The sequence below is a fragment of the Mustela putorius genome, unplaced genomic scaffold (assembly GCF_011764305.1).
Source record: "Mustela putorius furo isolate JIRA1106 unplaced genomic scaffold, ASM1176430v1.1 tig00000873_pilon_pilon_pilon, whole genome shotgun sequence".
NCBI lineage: Eukaryota > Metazoa > Chordata > Mammalia > Carnivora > Mustelidae > Mustela > Mustela putorius.
This window is the reverse complement of record NW_025421504.1, coordinates 3,402,997-3,426,861: the sequence shown is the minus strand read 5'-3', so window position 1 is coordinate 3,426,861 and position 23,865 is coordinate 3,402,997. Positions and strand designations below refer to the sequence as shown.

Sequence of the window (23,865 nt, the reverse complement as noted above, 5' to 3'; positions counted from 1 at the left end):
TGTGTGTGTGTGTGTGTGTGTGTTTTAAAAACTCCCTAGGACTTTCTGAGGTCTTAGAACTGTCACAGCTTCTGGCCTTTTGGGTGGCTCCCGCTTCCTGCTGGGAGACCCACTGCCCGGGCAGGTGGCACTGTTGGGTGTGGAAAGTGAGCTGCCTCCCTTTGCCATGTGATGAGGTAGGCGGGGGTCTGATGCCTCTGGGCGGGTTGGGCTAGCCAGTGAGGAGGCGGCGAAAGTATGTTAGGATTGGTTTTGTTCCTTACGAGAATAGTGAAGGTGCCTAGGCGTGGGGTGTTGAAGACCACGCTGGAAGCTGGGCGAGGCTTTGTTCTTTGGAGGGGATGTGTGTGCCCAGGAGCTGTGCCGGGGCCATCCAGAAAGTGCTCCCTCCTCATCCAGCCTGTGACACTTCCCCCCCCGCCCCTGCACCCCGGCCTACTCCGCCTGGCCCGATGGCTCTGACTGGGCTGTGGGTTATTTCCCTGAAGCAGGCAGTACTGATAAGTGAGCAGTGCCCCCCACCCCACCCCCCAAGTTACCGTTGAAAGAGAAACACCCAACCGGCTCTTCCAGTGTGGCTCGCCCATTCCCGGATGGGCAGGCTTCTGCCCCACCCCGGGTGGGGCCTTGCACTCCGGGAGCACTGGATTAGTGGGGATGGCCAGGAATCCCAGGGCACGTGTGCCTGTGTGTGTGTCAGAGTATGTGAGGGAGAGGGAGTGGGGGCTGGGGTACCTGAGCAGAGCAGCCATGAGTCAGAGGTCAGAGGTCAGTCAGTGGTGAAGTCAGAGGTCCTTTCCTGTGATTGTGATTAATAGTTATGGGGGGGTCCTTCAGCAGCCCCCTTTCCTGGTTTATCCTGGATGCCCGTCCTCCCCAAGGCAGTCTGGGAGAGGAGCAGGCAGCCCAGGGGCGGCTGGGGTGGGTGGGGTTTACTGCTGACTCCCTGCAGGGCCCGTGCGGGTACTGGTGGTGTGTCTGTGCCCACCGGTGGCTGAGCAGCTGGTACGCCGAGATGGCCTTACCCACGCTCCCACAGGACAGGTCTGGCTCATCTTGGCCCCCAGTGCTCCTGGACGCCTCCCGTGAGGAGAGTGAACTGAGATCCCGTGTTCGAGGTGTCTACATCCCTGTGGCTCCAGCAGCACTGGACGTGGTGCCTCCAGTCCCCCTAGTCAGGGAGGGACTCAGTGTTGGACCTGCTCATGGCCCGTGGAGGGAGGTGATACAGGAACACGCTACGTGGGCCCTGCCTGCGGGAAGCTGCCAGGCTGGGCCGGGGGCATCGTGTGGACATGACCATAGCAGTCAGCAAGCGCCAGTGGCTGGCTGCTCGTCGAGGGCGGGGGTCCGCGGGCCAGTGCTGTCCGGCTCACGAGGGGCAGGGGCGCCCGGCAGCAGTCCAGATGCCTTGCGGAACGACTGTGGGAGGTGACCCGTGGGGAGGCCGTGGGCACCTCCGCTCGGCGGGCTGCGGAGTCGAGGCATGTCTCCCCGGCCTGCGTCTCGGATGCCTCGGCGGACTGGAGTCGTTGTCATTTCCATGCTGCTTCACAGCACCAGAGGAGCCATCCACTGTTTACAGGCGCTCGCTCTAGAGACTTCCGCAACGTGGTCTGTTCGGTTTTCTTTGGGTTTTTGAAGAGGCCACCGGAGGAGGCCCGGTGTGCGAGCGATGTGCTGGAGAGGCCACCAGACTTAGAATGTTTTTTTTTTATTTATTAAGATTTTATCGGGACGCCTGGGTGGCTCAGTTGGTTAAGCAGCTGCCTTCGGCTCAGGTCATGATCCCAGCGTCCTGGGATCGAGTCCCACATCGGGCTCCTTGCTCCGCAGGGAGCCTGCTTCTCCCTCTGACTCTGCCTTCCACTCTGTCTGCCTGTGCTCGCTCTCACTCTCTCTTACAAATAAATAAATAAAATCTTAAAAAAAAAAAAAAAAAAAAAGATTTTATCTATTTGACAGAGAAATCACAAGCAGGCAGAGAGAGAGGAGGAAGCAGGCTCCCTGCTGAGCAGAGAGCCCCATGCGGGGCTTGATCCCAGGACCCTGAGACCATGACCTGAGCTGAAGGCAGAGGCTTAATCCAGTGAACCACCCAGGGGCCCCTCAGACTTGAATTCTTGAAGTCTAGTTTTCAGCCCAAATTCCCCTTTGGCAATCCTGGGGGGACCCAGTCCAACCTTTGTGTGATGTGGAGGGACGGCACTGATTCCCCGTCGGGAGAGTACGGTGACCTGACGTGCATTCTGTTGGGGTTTCTGTGAAGTGGCCGAGAGGCGAGGAGAGTGTCCCGGGGCCGTGGGGTGGGCGCTACAACACAGCTTGTGTTGTCACGTTTAGCCTTTTAAGTGAAAATGTGTATTTATTTTATGTATTTATTTTTTTAAAGATTTTATTTATTTATTTGACAGAGACAGAGCAAGACAGGGAGCATAAGCAAGGGGAGTGGGAGAGGGAAAAGCCAGCTTCCCGCCAACCAGTGAGCCTGAAGTGGGGCTCGATCCCCAGGACCCCAGAATCGTGACCTGAGCCAAAGGCAGATGCTTAATGACTGAGCCACCCAGGCACCCCTTATGTATTTATTTTTAAGAGACTTAATTTCTTTAGAGCGGTTTGGGTTCAGAGAATTGAGGGGCAGCTCGTGTGGTTTTCCCTACCCCATGCTCTGGTCACGCCCTGCCCCTCTGTCAGCAGCCGGCAGGGAAGAGCGCACTGGTAACCGGTGAACCGACGTTGACACACTGTCTCCCTGAGGCCACACTTTATATCCGGGACATCCCGGTGGTGTGCGTTCATGGGTTCAGGCGGGTGAGGACGTGTATCTGTCATCACGGTGTCACAGAGAGAGCCTTTCACTGCCCTGAACATCCTCCTGGCCTCACGTCCGTCCCTCCCGCCTCCCCCGACCTTGACCCTGACCGTTGACTGTCTCCAGATTTTCACCTTTCCCGGAATGTCATATGGTTGTCCTCACACTGTCTGTAGTCTTTTTCAGACCGGCTGCGTACGCTAGTAATGGGCATTTAAGGTTCTTTTTTTTTTTTCCTCTTTTAAAGATTCTATTTATCTGAGGGGGAGAGGGGAAGAGCAGAGGGGGAGAGAGAGGGACACGCAGATTCTTGCTCAGCGTGAAACCTGACACAGAGCTCAGCTCCATGATCCCAAAGCACGACCTGAGCCGAAAGCAGAGGTCCACCGCTTAACCTGCTGAGCCACCTAGGTCCTTAAACCTTAGTGCTTTTTGTGGCGAGAGCTCTTTCCTTTCAGTGCGGAAGAGCATTGCCTCGTCTGGACGGCCCGCAGTTTATTCATCTGTCCGTCCACTGAAGGGCTTCTCGGTTGCTGCAGGGACTCCCCTGTTAAGCCTGGTCCTGGGGGACAGCAGGGTCTGGGGGCCAGTGCACAGTGGCTGTCAGACGTTGTAAGCCCTGCATCTGTCCTGTGCCAACGAACTACCCTCTCTAGGTCTTGGGAAGGCAGCAGCCCCAGGGGAGCCTGAGTGGGGATGAGGGATGTGTCTGTTGGGCCTGGGTTCTCATGTCTCCTGCTCTCAGAGAAGAGTGGGCCTGTGTCATGCCCGGTGCCACTGCGGGACTTCTGGCTGGGAGCAACAGGCCCACAGTCCCTTCGGGCAGGGGCATCTCCACGCTGGGGGACTTCTCAGGGAAGGATCAGAAAATGAGCTTGGACTCCATCCAGGTGCTGTCCCCTAGGCTAACAGCATGCTGTGTGGCCAGGGTGGGGCAGGCCATTGGAGTAAGAGATTTCTGGCTCCCGCTGACAGAGGAATCTGTTAATGATTGTGAGAATTGTCACTATTTTTACTGTTTTCCCGACAGGCAGCTTGGCACGGTGCCCAAAGGTGAGCTCGTGGTGCGAGCCGGGGCAGCTTCACCCTGGGTGTTCGGCCCATGCGCCTCCCCTGGGCACCAGCAGGTGTGCCCTGGGGCAGGGCTGCACCCAGGGCTCTGCGGGGTGGGGGTGAGGGCGGGGAGGGGGGAAGAGACGTGGACACGGCAGCCTGGAGTGTCAGGCAAGTGCTTTGCTCTCTGAGTTCGAGACTGTGGTGTCTCCTGTCCCCTTGTATTTCTCTAGTGGTCTGAGAATCCTCTGGAGTCAGTTGCAGAATATTGTGGCGGAGGTGAAGGAAGGAGGGAGTGTAATTTGACGTCTTTCTTGAAGAGAGCCTCAGGGAAGTCCTCTCTCCAGAAATAGTCGTGAGCTCCTGCTTTAGAAGGCAGAGCTTTTTGAACTTAATTTTTTCATCACTTGTTAGAAGATGCACTGTTTATCTCATTCAAACAAGTACTTATGTCACATGTGTGTCTTTCATGCGCCAGGCAGCATTCGGGGTGTTGGGAACCAGTTGCTGGGGACCAAAGCCCTTGCCCTCTCTAGATGTTGGTTTCCTCGAACAGGAAGCAGGTACAGACAGATGAATCTGTTCACATGGAACGTCAGGTAGGGGACCGGCGTGTGGAAGACCAGAGCAGGAGGAGGAGGCGTCTGGGCTGATGGGGGTCTGTTCGACTCGGGGGTTGGGAAGGCCTCTCTTTGAAGGGGACACTCACTGAGCACAGGTCCTGGCTGGAGGCTCCAGGAGGGGGACCCAAGATCGTGAGGTCCCAAGACCATGCTAGGCATGGAGAGAAGTGAGGGGGGCAGGTCGGGAGGGAGGGAGGCAGGCTGGAAGGGGGCCAGGCCGTGGGAAGAGCTCAGAGGACTGGTGAGGGAGCGCTGCGGGGGCCTTGAGCCACCTAGTCTACCCTGCAGCACGGCGCTGGGACTGCGTGGAGGAGGGACTGTACCTACGGGAGTGGAGCACAAGAGGCTTCCCAGGGCAGGCAGGGGGGCTCTCGTTGCAGAGCTGGGAGCCTGCAGAAGTCTTGGGACTCGGTCCAGTCCTCTGTCCTCAGCGCGCTCCCTCTGGGGCTGCGGACTGCCTGCGGCCAGTCCCCTGCTGTGCCATTGCTCTTGCTGAGTGTCCCTCCCAGTCTGGCGGGTGCTAGACTGGTGAAGGCGTTGGGCGCAAAGGTCAGGCCCTGGGCTTGATGACAGACATGCAGCCCTGCTGGCAAGTGCGAGAGCCCGGCCCTGCCCCTCCCCCTCCCCGTGTGCACCCTCTCGAGGCCCTCCCTGAATGGAAGTTTCCTGGTAGTCCTCCGGGTCTAGCCCAGCAGCACACGCGTCCCACGTTAGGAGCTTGCACTCGGAAAGGCTGGCTGTGCCCGAGGTGGCGTCTTGAGCTCCTGGGGCACGGGTACCACATGGCCTCAGTATCTGTGGGCTTTGTGTCCTTTTGGATGGAGAAAGATCACGGTCCATGTGGGTCTGCAGGGGAAGTGGCGGGGCGGTTGCCGGCCTCACGAAGGCGTCCAGTATGTTCCACATACGAGCTGCCCGTCACGCCCATGTGCCCTCCAGAGGCTAGCCTGGGCCAGAGACGAAAGCCGGAGGAAGACGGTGTCTGTTGTGCCTTCCCAGTGGGGTGGTCGTGGCGGGCGGGTGCGGGGAAGCCCTCGTCTCACTGCATGGAGAGCCCAGGTGCACACATGTGCAGCACACGGACGCGGGCACCCTTCATCGGGGCTGCAGGTCTGAAGCAGCTCTTCAGTGGTCGCTAGTGAGAGCAGGCTGGGAGGGGGTGGCGTGGCTGAGGAGCTGTTGGCGTGGGCCGCCTGCCTCTCATGGCCGGCGCCTCGGTTGCCTTGGGAGGAAGAGATGTACATTCAGGCAGATTTCAGAAATAAAAAATACCCACAAGATCAGGTCCTTTCAGTCTTGCCCAGCAGGCCCTGTGGTCCAGGAGCCTTGGATGGACACCCCGCATCTCACATGATTCACCTCCGCTTTAGCCCGTGTCAGCCACGTGTGTGTCAGGCCTCCCTGCTACGCACTCTGTCCCCGACTGAGTGGACTCTGGAGAGCTGGCTGCGCCACGAGCCCCAGGTGTCCCCACTGCTTTTGAGTCTTTCCGATGGTGACATCGCGAGAGTTCGATTGGCCATGGCAGGTGGAAAGCTCTGAGGCTGGCGGAGCCTGCCCCTGGCCCTGGCCCTGGCCCCCAAGCCTTAGGCTCCGTTCAGAGGTGGGGCAGGAGGGGCTGAGGCCCGCACGGGACGAGAGCCGGCACTGCCATGGTCCAGGCTCAGCTGTTCTGCCCAGACCTCCCTGGGCATCTGGAGAAGTGCCAGGGGCTAGCCCGCACACCCCCGCGGTGACATGAGATAAGGTGAGCCCCACGGTCGCCTACACGCAGTGGCCCCGTGGGGCGGTACAGTTAAGTGAGCGACGCACACAGGCAGGCAGGCGGCTTTGATGTGGCCCCCGGGTGGGGGGGGTCGAGCGCATTACAGGAACAGGCCTCGGAGCGTCGTCATCTCTTACCCAAGGTATTCTTGGAAACGCTCTTGCTCTGAGAGAGAATTAGGAAATGGCCTTCTATTTTCGGCTCCTTGGTGTGTATTATACGTTGTTGATTGGCTCGTGATGGTCATGCGCACCCGTGGGCCCTTTGAGAGGGTCATGTTGGCGGAGGAGAGACCAGCCGTGGTGGGAGGGCCTGAGGCTGGCCGTGAGCAGGGGCGCCGGGCCGACTCCCGGGCTGCGTTTTCTGGGCTGAGCGTGTTTGGTGCTAGCGAGGGTGTGGGAAATACAGTGGCCAGACCCAAGTCTGTGCTCCCCTGAGAGGAGGGATCCAGGGTAGCCGATGTCCCGCAGAGGTCGGGTTTTCAGGGTGGTCTGTTCAGGAGAAGTAACTGTGACGGGCACTGGACTGGGCAAGCCAGCCTTGGGACTCGGGGGAGGGGATGGAGTGTGGGGGACCGGGGGCACAGCAGACCCACCTGCTTGTTGTCTGAGGGGACGGATTAGGATTCTGAGACAATCCACAACCTTTATGATGCACCTGTCAGCATGCTGGGGGACAGGGCAGGACCCCGTGCACCCCCCGGCTGCTTTTTGTCCGGCTGTGCTGTCAGGCGGCTCATTTCCTAGCAGAAAAGGGGAAATGGTGCTCTTTGGGGCGGGACAGAAACTTAGAGGGCCTCTTCGGTGCTCTCTGCCACTGGCCTCTAGTGAACTTCACGTGTCTGGCTTGGATGTCCCTGAGCCCTGGCAGGGACTCCTGTCTGGTACCCTTGGGTGTGGTAGGTCAGCAGCCCGAGGTGGGGAATCACGTGTCCCAGGGTGGGAGGGATGCAGAGTGGAGTGACCTGGGCTTACCGAGAGCTGTGTACCCCCTGCCCCCGCCCCCATGGAGCAGCCCCGCGCCCGTGGACTTGGTAGGAGGTTTGCTCTTCCCTAGGCCACCTTCTTAGCACGGTAGAGGTGTCTTTCCCGAGAAGCAGCTACGGACTTTGTGCCCTTGGTGCTCGTGGCAGGACTATGGAGCCTCTGGCCAGAGTGGGCTCCATGCCGGTGGCCAGAATGTGGTCGAGGAGGTTCAGAGAGCGGGATCAGAGGCCCTGAGGTCTCGGTGTGGGGGTGGGGGGCTGTGGTTAGCACAGGGTGGTGAGAGTGGGCCGTGAGCACGGGCCTCCGGGGCTCCCTGAAGGACCCACCTCTCCCGTGCTTGGCCGGAGACAAGGCAACGTCCTCTCGGGGCCGCGGACGGCCTCAGGTCCCTGTCTGCGCAGCACCCGGGTGGACGGCGCGGCCTCCCTGACTGCTCGTTCCCAGCAGGGCTGCTTCTCTCAGGTTGAATGGCGCGTGGAGAGGCGCTCGGCAGATGCTGTGCTCATTTCCTGTCCGCACCTTTCCTTTTCCTGCAGGCCTCTGGCTGTACCTGGCAGGGAGCGGCCTGCCCTGTCTCACGTTGATTGGCTCTCCTAATTTTGGGTACAGGTCGGTTCACCGGGACCTGGAGGCCCAGATCGCCATAGTGACGGAGAGCCGGGCCCTGCAGCAGCAGCTTCACCAGGTTGGTCGGGACGACGGGGTTTCCTGGGCTGAGCGGAGGGTGGCTGGGGGCTCAGCCCTGCCCGCGTCACCGGGTCCCCTGAGAGTGGCCCCCGCCACCGTCTCCACTGTGAGAAAGAGCCCTAGTCCTCAGGAGCCCAGCCCTGAGAGAAGCCCGCTGCGGGGCCACCCCGAGAAGCGGCGTGCCCTCTAACCCAACCCCCCCGCCACCCCGCTGCAGCTGCTCCGGCCCCACGGCCCCGAGGGCTCCCTCCTCCCTGAGTGCTCCCTCCGTGCGGGCGAGGGCACTCTTCTCTCACCCGGACACCCCAGCCCCTTGTCACAGTGCAGGTCAGCCGGAGGGGGAGTGTGCGGGAGAAGCCAGGCTCACGCAGGCCCCAGAGCCCCCAGCCCTGAAGGCAGAACGGGCACTCAGGGTGCCAGTGTCCCTGCTTGTAGAGACAGAGGAGGTGGACCTCAGGAAGCAGCCTGAGCCCCATGCAGAGGGCCTTCGTGGAGAACGGAGCCGTTTCAAGGGCGCGGGCAGCTCTGTGCCTCCGTCTCTGAGCCGTAGGCTCCGTGTGCCCTGTCCCCTGGATTCTGTCGCACTCCACACGTCTCCCTGGGGTAGCTCTCCGGTGCATGCGGGGTGGCGTGGGGGGCCTGCGGGGGGTGCCCGCCAGCAGCAGGGGTCTCTCCAGGGGTGTTTGCGGAGACTGGAGGTGGGTGATGTGTGGATGGGCCGAAGTTTGTGGCCAGCTCGGCCCTTTATCACTGGCCAGGCAACAGTGCTGACAAGGCAGGTCCCTTTTCCTTGGGGAGTGGCAGTGTCTTGGAGTTTCTTATCTTCACGCTCACGGTTGTCATAGGCTTCTGTCTTTCTGTCCGTGAGGGGAAGAAGCGAGCATTCTCCTGAGAGTGGGAGCTGGCTCAGCCTGTGGAGTGCTCTGGCCGGGGGCACAGGTGGCCGATCCAGGACCCACCTGCTGCCCTTGGAAGACACATGGAAGTGGGGAGAGCAGCCCTTTCGCGAGCTGGGGTTAGAGACTCTGAACCCTGTGCTGCTGACTGGTCCAAGGCCTGGAGAAGCTGGGGGAGAGCCTCATTTCCTCACCGGGGCAGGGACGCAGGGTGGTTCCCAAAGGGTCAGCAGCTGCCTCGGCCCTCCGTCTGTGGGGTGCGTCCAGAGGAAAAGAGAAAGTTGCTGAGAATGCGTTAGTGCTTTTGTGGGACTGTGTGTTTGGTGGCCTGTACTTGGGAGCCCCATGCCATGCGTGTGCGAGCGGGGCGGCACTGTACACTTCTCGGTCTGTGACCTTTCCAGCGAACCCTTTCCATGGAGGGGGCCAGCTTCCCTTGTGAGTCACCGGAACACAGATAACGCTGCTGTGGGCCAGACCTCAGAAGCCTTGGCTGTTGACTTTGTGAAGCTTTTATTCTCCAGTGTTTGGGAATGACTGTTGCGAAACTGTGGGAGCCTTTGTTGCTGGATGAGGACACGGTAACTGCCTAGTCTCTGGGACCTGCCTTTTGCCATGTGGGAATCCTGTCAGCGGCCCAGTGGGCCGGGGTGCCGGGAAGGCCTTCACGACTGGGGGCCAGAGGAAGTGGTAGCGGCTGTGTTCTGGGTGGCCAGTGCAGAATCCAGCCGCTCAGCAGGTTTCTTGCTACCGTGAGGTTTCCAGAAAATGAAGAAGCCTCACAGCTGAGGCTCCTCCAGTTAGAGTTGGTGCGAGAGGGGCAGGGCTGCAACCTGGTGGGGTCCGCTGGATTTTTGATGGGTGGCAGAGAGGCCTCGGCCTGGGAGCCCCTGCCCTGGGTCAGTACACTTGTGGGTGTGAACCGGGCCTCGGGCCAGGACCAGTTCCCCGTGGATCTGGGTTGATTTGTGGAGGCAAGTCCCCCAGGCCTGGTCCTGGTCCCTCTCCCTGACCTCCTGAGTAAGGGGATTGAACCCACATCCTGGATCTGGAGGGAAGCCGGACGGGTTGTGGTCAGGAGCTGTTATCCCAAATGGCGCATTTGGGATATTTTCCTTTTCTTCCCAAACCTGAGTCCCATGGGCTTCAGGCTGTGGGAGGGCGGCAGTTCACACTGCTGTGGCCCTTCCTTCTCCAGAGGCACGATGATTTCTGTGCTTGTGAAATGCAGAAACGCATTTCTAGATCATTCCACCTGTATACTTGGATGCTGGGCCTGTAACCCCCCTGCTCCCGCCAGGTGGTCCTACAGTGCCTGATCCTGGGACTGCCCTGCCACACAACCTCCCCACGGCCCAGAAAGTCCCTAGAATCCCGGCTGCCCGTGTCCTTGCTCTCCTGTTCTCCTTGGGGAGATAGAGGGAAGGGCCCTACTCTTGTCGCACTGGGCGCTGGGAGTGGAAAGGTATTTTTATCAGAGTCCGAAGCCCCTCCCTTCACTTAGTACACACAATCAAAACTGAAAACTTCCTGGTTTTGTTCAGAGAACACGGTTTACCACTTGTGACCCAAGAAAGACTCCCCTGGCCAGCATTGTAACTGACCAGCTGACTTCCTTCTCTGGCCCTGTTGTGGGGTCTCTGAGGAACTGTAAGTGTCTCTGGTGATTTAATTGAAATCTTGGCTGAGTATTCGTTTGAAAGCATGAAGCTGGAGCCGGGTCTGTGGACACTTCTGCAGGCCTGCCTCCAGCCCGCAGGCGGCTCCTCCATCAGGGACGTCCAGCCAGGGACTGGGCCCTCGCTGCCGGCACCCAGGTGCCCACTCAGCTTGGAAGTGTGTGGACCCTGGCTTCGAGAGAGAGGCGAGGGTGTGAGCCTGAAAACCATGCAGGAGAAATGAAGTCAGGCTCCTTGGGCTGTCCAGCCCTGGACAGGAAAGCTGTGGACACTTCCCGTCGTGTCCTCTGTCCCCCCGTTCTTGCTGGGTCGTCCCTGCCCCCAGGGAAGAGCGCCTTCGGTTCCCGGGGCGGTCGGAGCGGCAGCATCCCAGCGCTCCCTCTGGCGCCCCTGGGCCCGTAGTCGACCCTGTTTTCAGGGCCATTCTCTCCGGTCCTCATGGTGGTGTGGCGTCGTCGGGATTTTCTGGACAAAAGGATCCAAGATCCAGAGAGTGATGGCTCTCTCCCCGCCTAGTGGTGGGAACCAGTGGGTAACTTCCTGACCCTTTCGTCCGATACCTTAGGATGGAAACACGGGACTTAAGGCGTGTGTCGTTTAGGAAGGTGTTTCCTCTCAAAGATGGTAAGCACGGTTTAAGAGAAGGTTTATGTGAGTGTCTTTAAACTTGTTTTTAAATATAAAATAAACATTCATTGTAAAAATTCAGAAAGATTGGAAGGTGCCTGCCCCTCCTTTCAGAAACGTCACAGAAGTCACTCCGAGGATTCCCTCTCGTTTTGTGTGTGTGGAAAGGCATGACTTGTCTTTTTAACAGAGCTAGGATTATATTCGTGGTTGTCTTCTAGAACGCGATTGTCTTGTGGTGCGTGCTGGCTTGTCATATGGGTTTATTATCTTTAATTAGTTGTGGTGGACATTTAGGTGCTTTCCAGTTTTTCCCGGTCATGAGCGGCACTGGGGTAGACAAGATCGCAGAGATCCTGGGTGCGTAGCTCTCCCTTGGGATAAATCCCTGCAGCTGGGACTTCTTAAGGCTTTGACACCTGTTGCCAAGTTGCTCTCCAGGAAGATGTGGGGACCCCATGTGCGGCGGCAGAGCGCACTCTGTCGGCCTCTGTCGGCTCCGGGCACCACGTTCACAGAACAACTCTGTGCCAGCTTGAGAGAGGAGAAACCCTGCCATTTCAAGAACGTGTCTTTAAGTTGTGCAGCCAGAGTGAGGGTGAATTTAGGCTTTTCTCCAGTGGCTCTCAGGCGGCCTCCCCTGCCTGACGCAGCAGCCCCCCTGCCCCCCAGCGCCTGAGCCGGCTCCATGCGGGACGTCGGGGCCGTGGGGCCACGGCACCCAGAGCTGCAGGAGACCCTGATGCCTGTTTGTTCTTCCCCCTCAGGAGCAGGAGCAGCTCTACCTGCGCTCAGGTGTGGTGTCCTCCGCCACCTTTGAGCAGCCCAGTCGGCAGGTGAAGCTGTGGGTGAAGATGGTGACTCCGCTGATTAAGAACTTCTTCTGAGGACAGACAGGTGCTGTCTTGCGGGGCTGCATGTGGGTCGGGGGGTTCTGTCCTAGGGTGGTTGCTGGGATGTCTCGCTAGGGCCCAAGGGCTCTGTCCCGCGGGTCACCATGGGTATCATCGAAGTTTTCCAGGCCCGAAGCTCGATTGGGTGGTCCTTTCCCTTCACACCGGCACCACGGCTTGGGCCGGCATCGTGAAGTGGGGCCCAGGGCGGTGGGAGCAGGAGGGACGCTCGGTGACAGGTCCCGCTCTGCCCCTAGGGATGGAGGCTGCTGCTTGGCGCCCGGAGCCACTGGCTGTGGCCCACAGGGGGACGCGAGCAAGGTTCCCATCACATGTGCAAATTTAGAGAGGAATGTACTACTAGCCGTCCGACACGGTGCCGCGGTTTCCCGCCTCGCTTCCCTCCTGAGTGGCGCTTTGACTCTCCCGTTTCTGCTGACGTTTACGTGCTGCTCTGTATCTCTGGACAGTGTGTGTGTCTGGCCGCCCCCAGATCTGAAGTCTCACAGACGCCCAGGCCAAACGCTGTACCAGCGTTCTGGCTGAAGTGTGAGCCAGCAGAAACCCCGACCACCTGCACGGTGTCAGTCGCCTGATATTTTTTTATTACAGTTTTTCCATGTGTTGGACTTGAGGTTCCGGGTAAGGTCCAGACCTTGTGTGGGACGGTGACGCGTCACCTAAGTCTCTTTTTGTCTGTGGGCTCCCCTCATTTTTCTTTTTTCTTTGCAATTTTTTTGTGGAAGAGTGAGCCTTATTTTTACTGCATCTGCCTAAAACACGGTGTGGGTCATCATCTCACAGCTCAGCATCTTCAGAACACATAGCGTGTAGATTCGTCTCAGGCCTGGCTTTCTGCCTGCCCCAACTGCCCTGTGTCTCCAGGAGCAGATTTCAAAACCTTGCTGCCTAATCTCTGCATCTCCAGGTGCTTGAACCTTGCACAGAGAAAGACCTTCCTGAGAGAAGGCCTTTGGGGCCCCCGGCTGTGGCAGCTCTTCCTTGGGCGGGGGCAGTAGCTTTCCACCCTGCCCAAGGGCTGGCGAGGGCTGGCGGCTGCTGGTGGTCCCCTTGCGGGGCTCTGGAAGTGGGGGTTGGCCTGTCCGCACAGCCTGGCTGTGCCTGGGGTGCTCCAGTGTTAGAAGCACCTTGTCAGTGCATCTGCAGCCCCCCCACCCCCAGTGGGCCGGCGGATCTGCAGGCTCTCGTGGCTGGGAACCGGGAGCAGGGGGGTGGCAGTGGCTGTGGCTCTGCTGTTCTGGGGCAGCGGTACGTCACTTAACATGTTTGCTTTCGAACTAGTTATTAAATTGTCCTGTGGGACAAGTAGACTAGAGAAGCCAAAAGAATGAGCCGGGGGCACTGGGTTTCTGTTTGGAGAGAGGCTTTCGGTAAACAGCGTTCACATCCTGCAGATTCTTTTGGACCGGAGTCAACATCGTGCCACAGCCCGGCTTGAGCAATCGGGGCCTCTGCCCTCCATGCTCGGCTGCTCCCTTGGTCTCTGCGGACCATCTCCGGACCCCCCAGAGGCAGGGGCTCCAGGGCCCATAGCACCTAGAGAGGCACAGTCCCTGGGTCCCTGTCACTGGATTGCAACCCAAAGGTGAATCATCTCTTGGAAATCTGGGCTGGGAAGTCGTTTTGTCGGCTAACCGCAGTATGTGCGGAAGAATGGCTGTTTTATTTCAGACTCTACAGGCAAAATTGCAAAACCTTCCCATTTTGTGGTTATTACCAGGGATTAAAAATGAGTTGCTTGATGGCCACTGGTAGTTTTTTCTCTAGTCCCAGGAGTGGTGGCCACTGGCTTTGCAGCTCTGCCGCGAAGGGCAGCAGTGACCCCTCCTGGCCAGCAGAGGGGCCACCCAGCAGCCACTGCTGTGGCTCCACCTTCCTGCCATGCTGCCCCAGAGGGGTTGGACCCTCAGCCTCCTGCTCCCTGACCAGGATTTGAGGGGCGTTTTTCCTTCTCTTTTTAGAGCCCCACCAGGCCCCAGGGCTGTTGTGATTGTTACCCTGAGAGTTAGGTCTTGGGGAGTCTCCTCTCTTGTGGTTCCAGTGACACTGTTTGGGAAACAGTAGTCACAAAACTTCAGGATCAGATTGAACTTAGCCTGAGGCCAGGTGTTCCTGGAGGACCCCCTCTGCCCTGCATGAGAGCCCGAGAACATCAGGGAGTCAGGCTTCCCCTAGAGTTAGCAGGCTGCCAGCTGCCTTTCTCGCGCCCCTGCCGTGCCGGCTCACCACTCCCCTGCTCGTCTGTAAGCCGCCAGCCCGGCCAGCCCCGAATGGCAGCCTGCTCACTTGGCTGGAATGGCCATGAAGAGTCAGGGCCCGAGGCGTCAGCCAGGTCATCCCACGGCAGCCCCGGGACCGGCACGCACCAGCCCTCAGGTGTAGTAGGTCAAGTGCTTGGGGCGCTTCTCCTCCGGCCGGTGGTTTTCCGTAGTCCTGTCTCTCTGGACAGGTTCTGGGACCTGAAACAGATTGGCTGGGGGATGGAGCAGAGGGTGGGGTTCTTGGTGTTCCTGCATCCGCTGCAGCACGTGTCCCCCGGGGAATTCAGGACCCCCGGCTGACAAACAGCGGCTCTCTGCTGCTGGCGCTGTCTGTGCCTCAGCAATCCCGGCCGCAGTCGGGGTGTGGTGGGGACTCCCCAGGATGTGGGGACTGCGGGGGGGGAGGAAAGGAAGGCACCGTGCCTCCTGGAAAGGGACTCCCGGCCTCTGGGAGTTACTGTGGATATGATGAGCCTGTCACCTCTGAGGACGCACTTGAAGGTGGGCCCGGGAACCGAGTTCACGGTGTTCTGTGCGCATGCTCAGGAAGTGGGTGGTGGATGGGGCCAAGTCACGTCTGGACTGGCCTGTCTCAGCGCCTGGGACCCGGGAGGGAGGAGACTTTGTCTGAGTCAAGAAAGGTTCTCGGTCCTCAGGAGAAGGGAACGGCACCTCTGGGGACTGTGGAGGTGGCAGTTCCCGTTGGTGTGGAACGCTCTGGCCCCATGCTGGCAGGGCACTTGCGTGGCCCATCGGGCCAGGGCCCGTGGCTGCTGTGCCCACACCTCTGAGTGGCTAGTGGGCACAGGGACGTGGGCCTGACCTCCGGGCTGCAGGGCTCCTGGGGGGCTTGCCTCAGCGGTGGGAACGGGAGGCTCCCAGCCCCAGTGAATCAGACGAGCACAACTTAGTGATGTTACTGTTTTAATCTGGCCCGGCCCCCCTCTTCTGTGCACCCCCCTTTCTGGCCCGCCCATCTTGACATGCTTCCAAGATGCCAGGGTCACTTAGAACAAATAGCAACTATTAATTCCTGTAAAAATAAGTAACAGTTACGGGGCTGAGTTTCTAATTGTCAGCTTGAAGTTGGGGCTCGGACCCGGCTTGGGGACCCAGAGCACCAGCTACACTAGACCTGTAAGAGCAGGGCCACGGCCGCCAGGATCCACTTGGCGGCCTTCTCTTTGGTCTTGAGGTTAAAGGTCCAGACATAAGTGGGGCCGCGGATGCGTGTTTTGTACACGGGACACTCATAGATGTTCTTGGTGTCCATGCGGTCCACAGGAATGGCCTTGATGAAGATGACGGGCATGGCCGGCGTCAGCTCCTTCAGCCTGGCCTCAGCGATGACTCCGGTCTGGGTGTCCCAGCGAGCTCCTGCAGGACAGCACCGTGAGCTCAGGGTGGCCTGTGAGGCCGTGCCTGGGTGCTGAGTGGCATGCTGGCCATGAGCTGGGGTGCTGGGGACGCTGGGGGCTGGGCCAGCGCAGGCACGGCCAGACGTGTGGCTGTGAGCATAGAACCCGGCAGAGTGTTGGGCCCTTGGGGACTGCGGGGACCCCGCCACGTGCCTCTGAGGGATGGCACCGCCTCAAGCTCTCGGGGCCACCTGTTCACGTATGTGGTGTTTTCGGAACCTGCCGGTCAGCCTTGTCAGCCTCAGAGGCAGGAAGTGTGGCTCCAGCTGGAAATCCCCGGAGGCCACATGCACATCGCTCTGTCTGCGTGTGCACGCGCAGGCACCAATCTAGTGCACGCGCAACTTTGACTTGCCTTTAACCAAACTGCTATCATTTCTACTCAGCCTGTTAATGGTGTTTGTGTTTCCTGTCTGTCATTCCAAAATAAACATGGAGAGCGGCCTCTGTCGTGCTTGTCTCTGATGTGGGGACTGGGGAGCCCTAGCCCTTGCTGGCTAAGCCCTGATGTCCCACAGGTAAGGGGGTGGCATCAGTCGCCGAGTGGGACAGTTTGTGGTCTAAAAGCTGGCTCTCAGCCCGACAGGTCTAAGGGACCAGGCTGCCTGGCAGCCCTGTGGCATCCGCCAACTCAGGACGGGCTTGTGGGGGCGGCCAGTGCCCTTCGTGCAGCTCCTTGGCCGGTCCCCGCGGAGCTGGGACTGCGGTGGAAATGCTGGCACCCCCAGAAGTCCATCTGCCTCGGCTCCCTGCCCCCAGGCCCTCCTTGGAGGGCCGTGCTCCTCACCACTCTGAAATAGGTGCTCGCTCCTGAAGATGCGCCTGCCGTTTCTGGCCCAACAGAGCCAGGCCGGCTGCCCTCTGCTGCAGGTTTGGTCCCCCAATGCTGTCTGAGTACACTTGGAGTCGTGCCGTCTCCACCAGCATCAGGCCTCGAGCTGACACACCCCTTTTGCCTGCCTCCGCCACCTGCCCCTCCCTGCTAGTCTCTGTCCTCCAGCCCCGCAGGACTGGCTCTGGAGGCTTCCTCAGACCCGCACTCTCGTTACCTTCCATGAACAGCCCATACACGTAGGAGCCCTCCCGGGGCGGGGCCGTCATGTCCTCCCGATTCCTCTTGGTCACTTCCACAGACAGACACATCTTGTCCAGCGGCCACTCGTTCTTCCTGGCCATGGACTGCATGATGGCCGTGAGGAAGGACTGGGGGTTGAAGAAGCCGGCCAGCCACACTGTGGTGGGCAGGGCGAAGTCCGTCGTCCAGGCCTCGAGCTCCTGGCAGAAACGTGTTTCAGCCGAGCCCGGTGCCCACGGCTCCCTTTCACACGAGGGACGGGAAGAGCAGGGTCTGGAGAGGGGCTTCTCGTTCGAGGACGTGTGGGGTCCCAGAGGGGGCGTTGACGAGGCGGCTCCCCTCATGGGTGCTGCAGGGGCCGTGGGCTCTGGCGGAGAGGGCTCTCGGGTTGCTGTCCCCTCCCTGATGTGGGAGGCGCCTGCATCCTGGGTGTCTGTGTGGCGCGGGCCGGGCCCTTCCGGCCCTGCTCTGACAAAGGCCAGGCCGGTAGGGGCCTCTAGGCCTTTGGCGGGGACACACTCCCCCTTCATAGCCCATGTTCTGCTGGCCCCGGGGGTGGGGGTCTGCTGGGACGCCTGGAGAGAGTGGCCTCACCCTGATGCGGAGCAGTAGGTCGGCATACCAGGCCGCCAGGCCCATCATGGAGGGGTAGGCCCGGGCCACCCATGGATCAGGCACGGTGTCATAGAACAGCGCCGTGGACAGGTCTTCCATGTCAGTCGTGATGGTCAGTTCCCCCTGAGACACACATGGGTGCGGTGCTGGGGGCACGTGGTCCTGGCAGGTCCCACGCCTTGTTTCTCTCACCCTGTCCATGCCACGAGTCCCAGGAAGATGTGCGCCCCCCAGCCCGGCGGGCCCGCAGCTCCAGACCCGGGAACCCAGAGGGAGCAGTGCCACGCCAACACCCAGGGCCCGGGGCCCCGTGTCCCGCAGTGCCCGGCAGTGGCCCGCCCGCCTCCTGCATCCAGTGCCTGGGTCCTGGCTGTCCCATGTCACCTTCAGCCCCAGGCTCAACTCCTTCAGCGAGCGGCGCATCTCGTTGGTGAGGATGTTCATTCTCTCACATTCCTGGAAGGCCACCACCACGTAGGGCGTCCTCTCGGTCGCCTTCGCCATGATCTCAGGCATGTTGAACATCTCCGGGACCTTCTCCAGGATCTCCTCCAGGATGGCCTTCACCTGGAAGTCAGTCCCCGACAAGCCCGTCACTGCCTGTGCCCGCCAGCCCCCGCCCAGCGTCCACGTCAGAGAGCCTGCCCCGGAGGTTCACAGGGAGGGTTCCGGGAGCCAGGGGCGGCGGAGTTGCCTAAGGGTCAGGGTCACGGAGGTGCAGCTGCTTGTCTGACCAGAGGAGGGAATCTCCGCCAACGGGCTTTGAATGTTCTGGTCCTGTTGTCAAGGCCATGGGACCATACCCCTGGGAGCTGCAGGGCGTCCTAGCCTGGTTCCTGCAGACGTTCCCCAGTGTACAGGCTCCCCAACCCAAACCCAACCCTGGGTCAGATCAGCTGCCACCCATACGACTGTGACCTGCAGGTCTCTCGGGGCTTCTGCAGGAGCTTGCTGGTCACACCCTCTCCAGGAGGGGACGCACGCGGGGCTGTGTACAGCTCGGCCGCCAGAAGTCGTGAGGCCGAGAAAGGGCCATGAGGCCTCACAGCACTGAGGGTCTTGCAGCCCAGAACGGGCTGTTACTGGTTAAGCCCCATACGCTGCTGGCTGCTGACGGAGCTTGCCCAGAAGTTACTGAGCAGCGTGAAGGTGGTAACTGCTCACGGGGCGGCAGAGGCGATGCAGACAAGCGAGAACAGGTTAAAAGCTCTTAAGCTGCCTGAAGTTTTTCTGTTTCTTCAAGTGTTAATGGGATGACCCCTGGGGTCTTCCGAGCTCACGGGGAGGGGCTGTTCTGTTTCATCTGGGTAGGAGGCCCCCCCCCCCCCCCCCCCCGCTTGCTGCTTGCACACCAACTGTGCCAAGTTAGAGGCTGCAGAAAGTCAGGCCTGGGGTCGGGGGGACAGCCCCTGGGCAGCACCCCTGGGCCTGTTAGCCAGCTCGCAGCTCCATCCCGGTTTCTGGGGGTGCACGTCTCGACCCCAGGTTCCGGGCCCTGCCCATTAAGCCTCCTGCCTTTTCTTCGCGAGACACTCCAGTGCCTGCCCCGGAGTCCGTCTCTTTGGGCTGCATTTCCAGGACGGTGCGGAACAGCTTCTCTGACGTGACTGTCAAGAAGCCAATCTCTGCGTTGGGGTGCAGGCCGTACAGGTAGGGACTCTCGGGGGGCAGGTTCTCATCGATGTACTCGTGGTAACCCTGAGAAGGGGTGGGCGTGGGCAGGCTGCTGAGGCTGTGCTAGCCAGAACCCGCCCGTCAAGCATTTCTGACCCAGGGTTCTGCCCGTGCCTTGCCCTCTCACAAACCCGCTTGGTTCTCAAACCCCCTTTCTGGCTGCCTCCTGAACCCCCCAGTTACATGAACCATCTCCATGTGCCCCCCACCCCCGAGGCTGTTTAGAGCTGGCTCTCACTTTCATTGCCTGGCTTCTTGGAGCTCAACCACGGATACCCCGTTTGCGACGTCAGGCTGGCCCCGGAGCTGGCCAGGACAGCAAAACCACTCCCTCACCTTGTAATCCAGGTTGGGGGGGATCTGAAAGCCTGGCGCCAGCAGGACCTCGCCCTCCAGCATCTCTGCCCGCACATACTCTGCCAGGTACGTCCTGCATAGCCGCCGGTCCCAGTCGTCCGTGATGTGGCCGCCGTACATGATCTCTCCAAACAGGTAGCGGAGGTCATCCCAGGGCACCTTAGGAAGGACGGAAGCGGTTAGAAGCGCCCTGGCCCTCGGGGTCCGTGAGATTTGGCAGTTAGCCGTTAGGGCATGGCCCAGCTTCTCCCGTCACCCCAGCTCCCGCCTGGCCCGCCGCTCTGCAGTGTCACCAGGTCCAAGGCTCGCCTTCCATCCCCCTGTTGTCCGGTGTCTGACCCGGCGGCCAGCCCCTCCTTGGCCGTCTCCTGCCTCTGGCTCCTTTGGTGAGGGCTGCCCTGCAGCTCCCCTCTGCCTGTGGCCTGGCCTCTGCCCTGACCATGACCACTGGCCGTGTGCCAGGACCTCCAGCTCCACAGGCCAACCCTGCAGCCCCCATTCCCTCCCTCGCATGGGCCTCTGGTGTCTCCCTAGCTCAGAAGCACGTGGGCACTCATGACTGTGTGCACTGACCACCTGCCCAGAGCGGTTCCACTCTGTGGTGACGGGGTGTCAACGCTTAGGCACCTTTTCTTTCGGCCACAGGGCCCATCCGTCACACCTTCACGATGTCTCCATCGCTGGGCCTCCCTTCCGGTCCCGCGGAGCTTGCTAGCTTCGAGTTCCCAGCAGCTCCGTACAGCTGTGGGCCCCGCGGTGCACTCTAGACGGGTGACACGGCGCCCAGAGCGCAGCCACCTGGCCTCACGCTCAACCCAGACCGCTGCTCCTCGCCGCCGCCTCCACGAAGCCCTGGGGGTGGGCTCTGGCTGCCAGGTGCCAGCACAGCACACCCGGCCGGAGCGTCTCAGGAGCTGCAGACAGTGGCACGTATGTGATTCCAGGTTTGCGAACGGCCATGGAAGCGAGATTGTTCCGGCAGATGGTCATCGTGAGAATGGCGAACGCTAAGCTGTCCTGTGCGCTTGTCTGCTCCGCGCTTTTGCCGGCGGCTGCCGGCGTCGCGCGTTTTGGTGCAGGCGGACGGCCTCCTGACCCGGCGGATGGAGTGAAGAACTTGTGGACTCAGTGGCCTGATTCGGTGTCCTGAATTTCACTCGGAATGTTAGTGTTCTCTGAGTTGTCCTTTAGCGACTTCTCGGGGCGTGCGGAGCTGCGTGTCTGCGTCTGTGCGTTTCACTTGTTGCTTCCTCAGGCCCCTCCGGCCCCGGGGCTGCCTCCCAGGGACGCCCTTCCCTGCAGAGCGGGGCTGTGGCTCTAACGAGCAGGGGCGGACACCGCCCGTGTTCCCACTCTTGCCGGGGGAGCCCCGGAGCGCTTGTCAGAGACAGGGCACCCGGCGTCCCCTCGAGAGCCTGTGTCGGTCGGTTTCTGCTCTTGACCAATGCTCAGGACCGTGTCCTTTTGTCACTTAATGTCGTTGCGGCTGTGGCGCGGACAGAGGAGGGGTCATGCCACCATGGGCCCGGTGCACCCAGGTCCCTGCTTGGCAGGACGTGCGTTCCTGTCATTTCCTCCTGTCTGGAGGTGACTGAAGCGGACGGTGTGGCACCTCCTCCCCACCTCGGCTGTGTGTGTGTGTGTGTGTGTATAACAGGGCAAGTATCTGAATCAGCGTCTTCAAAAAACTCGAGCACTGTTCCTCCCACATGAATCTCCCCGGGAAACGTCTGGCCAAACCGCTCCCTCATGGCGCCTCCCGGCATCTGCTTCTTGCCAAGACCCGGGAGGCAGCTGCCAGTGTTCAGCTCAGCTCTATGCGAAGTGGACCCAGCCCTCCATCCCCGGGAGAGCTGTCTGCTGGCCCCTTCTGCCCTCCTGTCTTCTCCAGGCGTCGGTTTCGCCAGGAACCAAGCCGGTGCACCGCGTGCTGGGCTTAGACTTCGGTGATGGCAGGGCAGGGAGGCCCACCTCCTGCGCCGTCAGGGCCGGGGGAGCGGTGGTGGTGGTCGTCGTCAGAGGTCGTCAGACCTTCTCAGGCCGCCCGCAGGGAGGGACGGGCACGGGTGTGTTTGCTGTCTTGCCCTGGCCCTGGTCTCCCTCCCCTCCGCTCACATCTTAAGTTTTTCACAGCAGAGTGGGAAAGAGGCAGGTGTCCCGGGGCCAGCACCCCTGCACCCGGCAGGGCAACTTTCCTCACCCAGCCCCCAGAGCTTGAGCCTCGGTGCCCGGGAGGTCTCAGCGAGTGAGAAGCAGAGCTGGGCTTCAAGCCTGGGGCCCTAGACCCCAGCGCCTTTCGCCACCGTGCCGCTGGCCGTCGGGAGGGGCGCTGCCTGGTCCTGCTGCTGGTCCTCCTGCCCCTGCCTGCCCCACCAGGTGTCACCGCTGCTGTGCCACTGTTCCATCACTGCCGATTGGGGGCTGAGTGAGGAGGAGCCAAGGCTCCTGGGCTGCATAGGCGCCTGCCTCCCCTGGGGGCCCCAGGCCGTGCTGTAGAGTCTTCGAGGGGACTGGGCAAGGCCCCTCTCCGTCCGCAGCTTCTCTGTCCTCCGAGGCCATCCGCAGAGCACTTAGCACGTGTCTCCATCGTCAGGAAAATCAGAGCGGTGCCCGCGTGCTCCAGGGAGACTGTTTTTGTTTTCTGTCTGGACCTGGGCTCTGTCACGGACACTGACCACGCACTAGGGAGGCCCCTCCTCGTCCCTGCCCCCCAGAGATGCCTGCCCCCCTGGAGTGTGCTAGCAAGGCAAAGAATTGCCAGACGGTTGACAAGTGTCGCAGGGCTGGAGGCCAGGGACAGGGCGACAGTCATCCTGGCTCATTTCTGGGTGGAGTCTTGGGACTTCTGGTTTTCAGGTTTTGTTCGGCTTAGGATGCTGCGGGATGCGCCCTACACCTGAGCCCTGGACAGTGGACGGGGGCGGACGGGGTGCGGAGAACCCCTGGGGCACCAGGCACACCCTCACCTTGGTGTTGGCCTCCAGGTAGTTGTAAAGCACGTTGATGGAGATGGTGAGGTCCCCGTTGTTGAAGGGGTACGACCGGTTCCAGCCCTGGGCCCCAAACTTGCGCCTCTCGGCCACCACGGCATGGAAGTAGCACAGGGCAAAGAGGATGCACTTGAACTCGATCTCCTTGGTGCACATCTCCAGGGTGTCCTGCAGGAGAGGACCCAAGTCCTGCCTCTGCTGGCTGCCTCACAGGTGGCGGGAGGGGCGGGGGGGGACCAGCCGGGCGAGGCCCAGGTCCACGGGGCTGGAGGAGAGAGCATGCTTTCTCATCTTTACTTCCTTCAGAAATTCAGTTCTACCACTTAAGTATTGACTGCGCGTCAAGTTAGGCTGCTTTCTACAAGATACTCGCAGACGCAGGACATGTCAGGACTTCTTTAGCGAGAAGTACCGTCCGTTGGCCCTGGTCAGCCCTCCTCGCGGCGCGCACGAATGGTATTGGTGAGCTGTGCGCTCTCTGCACGATGTGCTCTGCGAGTGCGTATGTGTAGGTGCTCCCAGGCGGCAGGGGTGGCAGCCTTAGAAAAGTTTTAGACTCCCATTTGGGAGCTAAGTGTGCGCCTCCAGAAGGTTTTGGTGGAGGACGGAAGATCAGGTGCCAAGAGGTGAAGAAAAATGCTAGGGGCTTGCAGAAGGGGGCAGGGCTGTGGGGGCAGGGCAGAGGGAGGTTTAGACGCGGAGGGAGGGGTCACGGGAGCTGTCCCACTGAAGCAGGGCGGGGGCCCCGCTGGGGATTGTCTCCTGGGAAGCACCCGAGCCCGGCACACTGCCTTCCGGCCCCTTCTGAGGGGCTCCGGCAAACCCAGCACCTGCTCTGCATTGAGCCCTGCTGACTCGCCGGTGATGAAACGGGTTACAATACGCGTTTCTGGTTCTTTTTAAAGCTGTAACTTGACTGCCTTTTGCACTGTGTGCATCTGACTCAGTCTTCCAGGCCTATATTGACGTGTGGCAGGAGGTGTGGGCGTGCGCATGCTGGGGGTGGCCTGGCGCGGTGAGAACCAGCGTAGGGTGTCCCCAGGGCTCCAGGCCACCGCCGCCTCTCTGTCTGCGGGGCGCGCACCCCGGAGGGGAAGCCGCCTCACCTGGGTGAAGAGGTCCAAAGCCTTGTGCAGGTTGGCGTACATGCCCGTGGGCGGCTCGTTGGTGATCTTGATGGCATTTTCCAAGATGCCCTGGGGGATGATGTGGGACTCGGGGCTGGGGGCGGGCTCGGCGCTGATGAACACGCGGTAGTCCTCGTGGCTGCCGGCGCTGTAGCGCTCCAGCTTCTTGTCCAGCGCGCTCAGCCACCGCGCCACGAGGTGGATGTTCTGTGACCAGGACCGGGTCTTAGCGCCCTCGCTGTCCTCCCGCCCCTCCCTCGAGCGGTGACCGCAGCCCACGCTCCCCCGGGCCCCAGGCGCGCCGGC

At 60.8% G+C, this 23,865-nt stretch overlaps 2 protein-coding genes across 12 annotated transcripts in view; one reads left to right on the top strand and one right to left on the bottom strand.

Annotated features, from left to right (window-relative positions):
* PGS1 (phosphatidylglycerophosphate synthase 1) overlaps window positions 1–16,165 on the top strand; it is a 36,350-nt gene extending 20,185 nt beyond the window's left edge. Inside the window, exons 8-11 of one of the 7 annotated variants that reach the window (XR_006608313.1) lie at window positions 7,776–7,924; window positions 11,896–12,025; window positions 13,437–13,627; window positions 15,588–16,165. Coding sequence is in view for 3 of the 7 variants with exons in the window: in XM_045085802.1 (XP_044941737.1) it covers window positions 7,776–7,924; window positions 11,896–12,015 (269 nt within the window). In the remaining 4 variants the exon portion in view is untranslated. The other 6 variants (XR_006608315.1, XM_045085802.1, XM_045085803.1 and 3 more) reach the window with 6 other exon arrangements.
* DNAH17 (dynein axonemal heavy chain 17) overlaps window positions 15,215–23,865 on the bottom strand; it is a 90,428-nt gene continuing 81,777 nt past the window's right edge. For 3 of the 5 annotated variants that reach the window (XM_013054360.2, XM_045085799.1, XM_045085800.1), the window contains 7 exons: window positions 23,539–23,766; window positions 22,409–22,600; window positions 19,422–19,601; window positions 18,927–19,109; window positions 17,391–17,978; window positions 16,771–16,996; window positions 15,215–15,680 (listed from right to left, as the gene is read on the bottom strand). In XM_013054360.2, coding sequence (XP_012909814.1) covers window positions 15,433–15,680; window positions 16,771–16,996; window positions 17,391–17,978; window positions 18,927–19,109; window positions 19,422–19,601; window positions 22,409–22,600; window positions 23,539–23,766 — 1,845 coding nt within the window. In that variant the 3' untranslated portion in view covers window positions 15,215–15,432. Of the gene's footprint in view, window positions 15,681–16,770; window positions 17,979–18,926; window positions 19,110–19,421; window positions 19,602–22,408; window positions 22,601–23,538; window positions 23,767–23,865 lie in introns of those variants that run through there. The other 2 variants (XM_004748797.3, XM_045085798.1) reach the window with 2 other exon arrangements.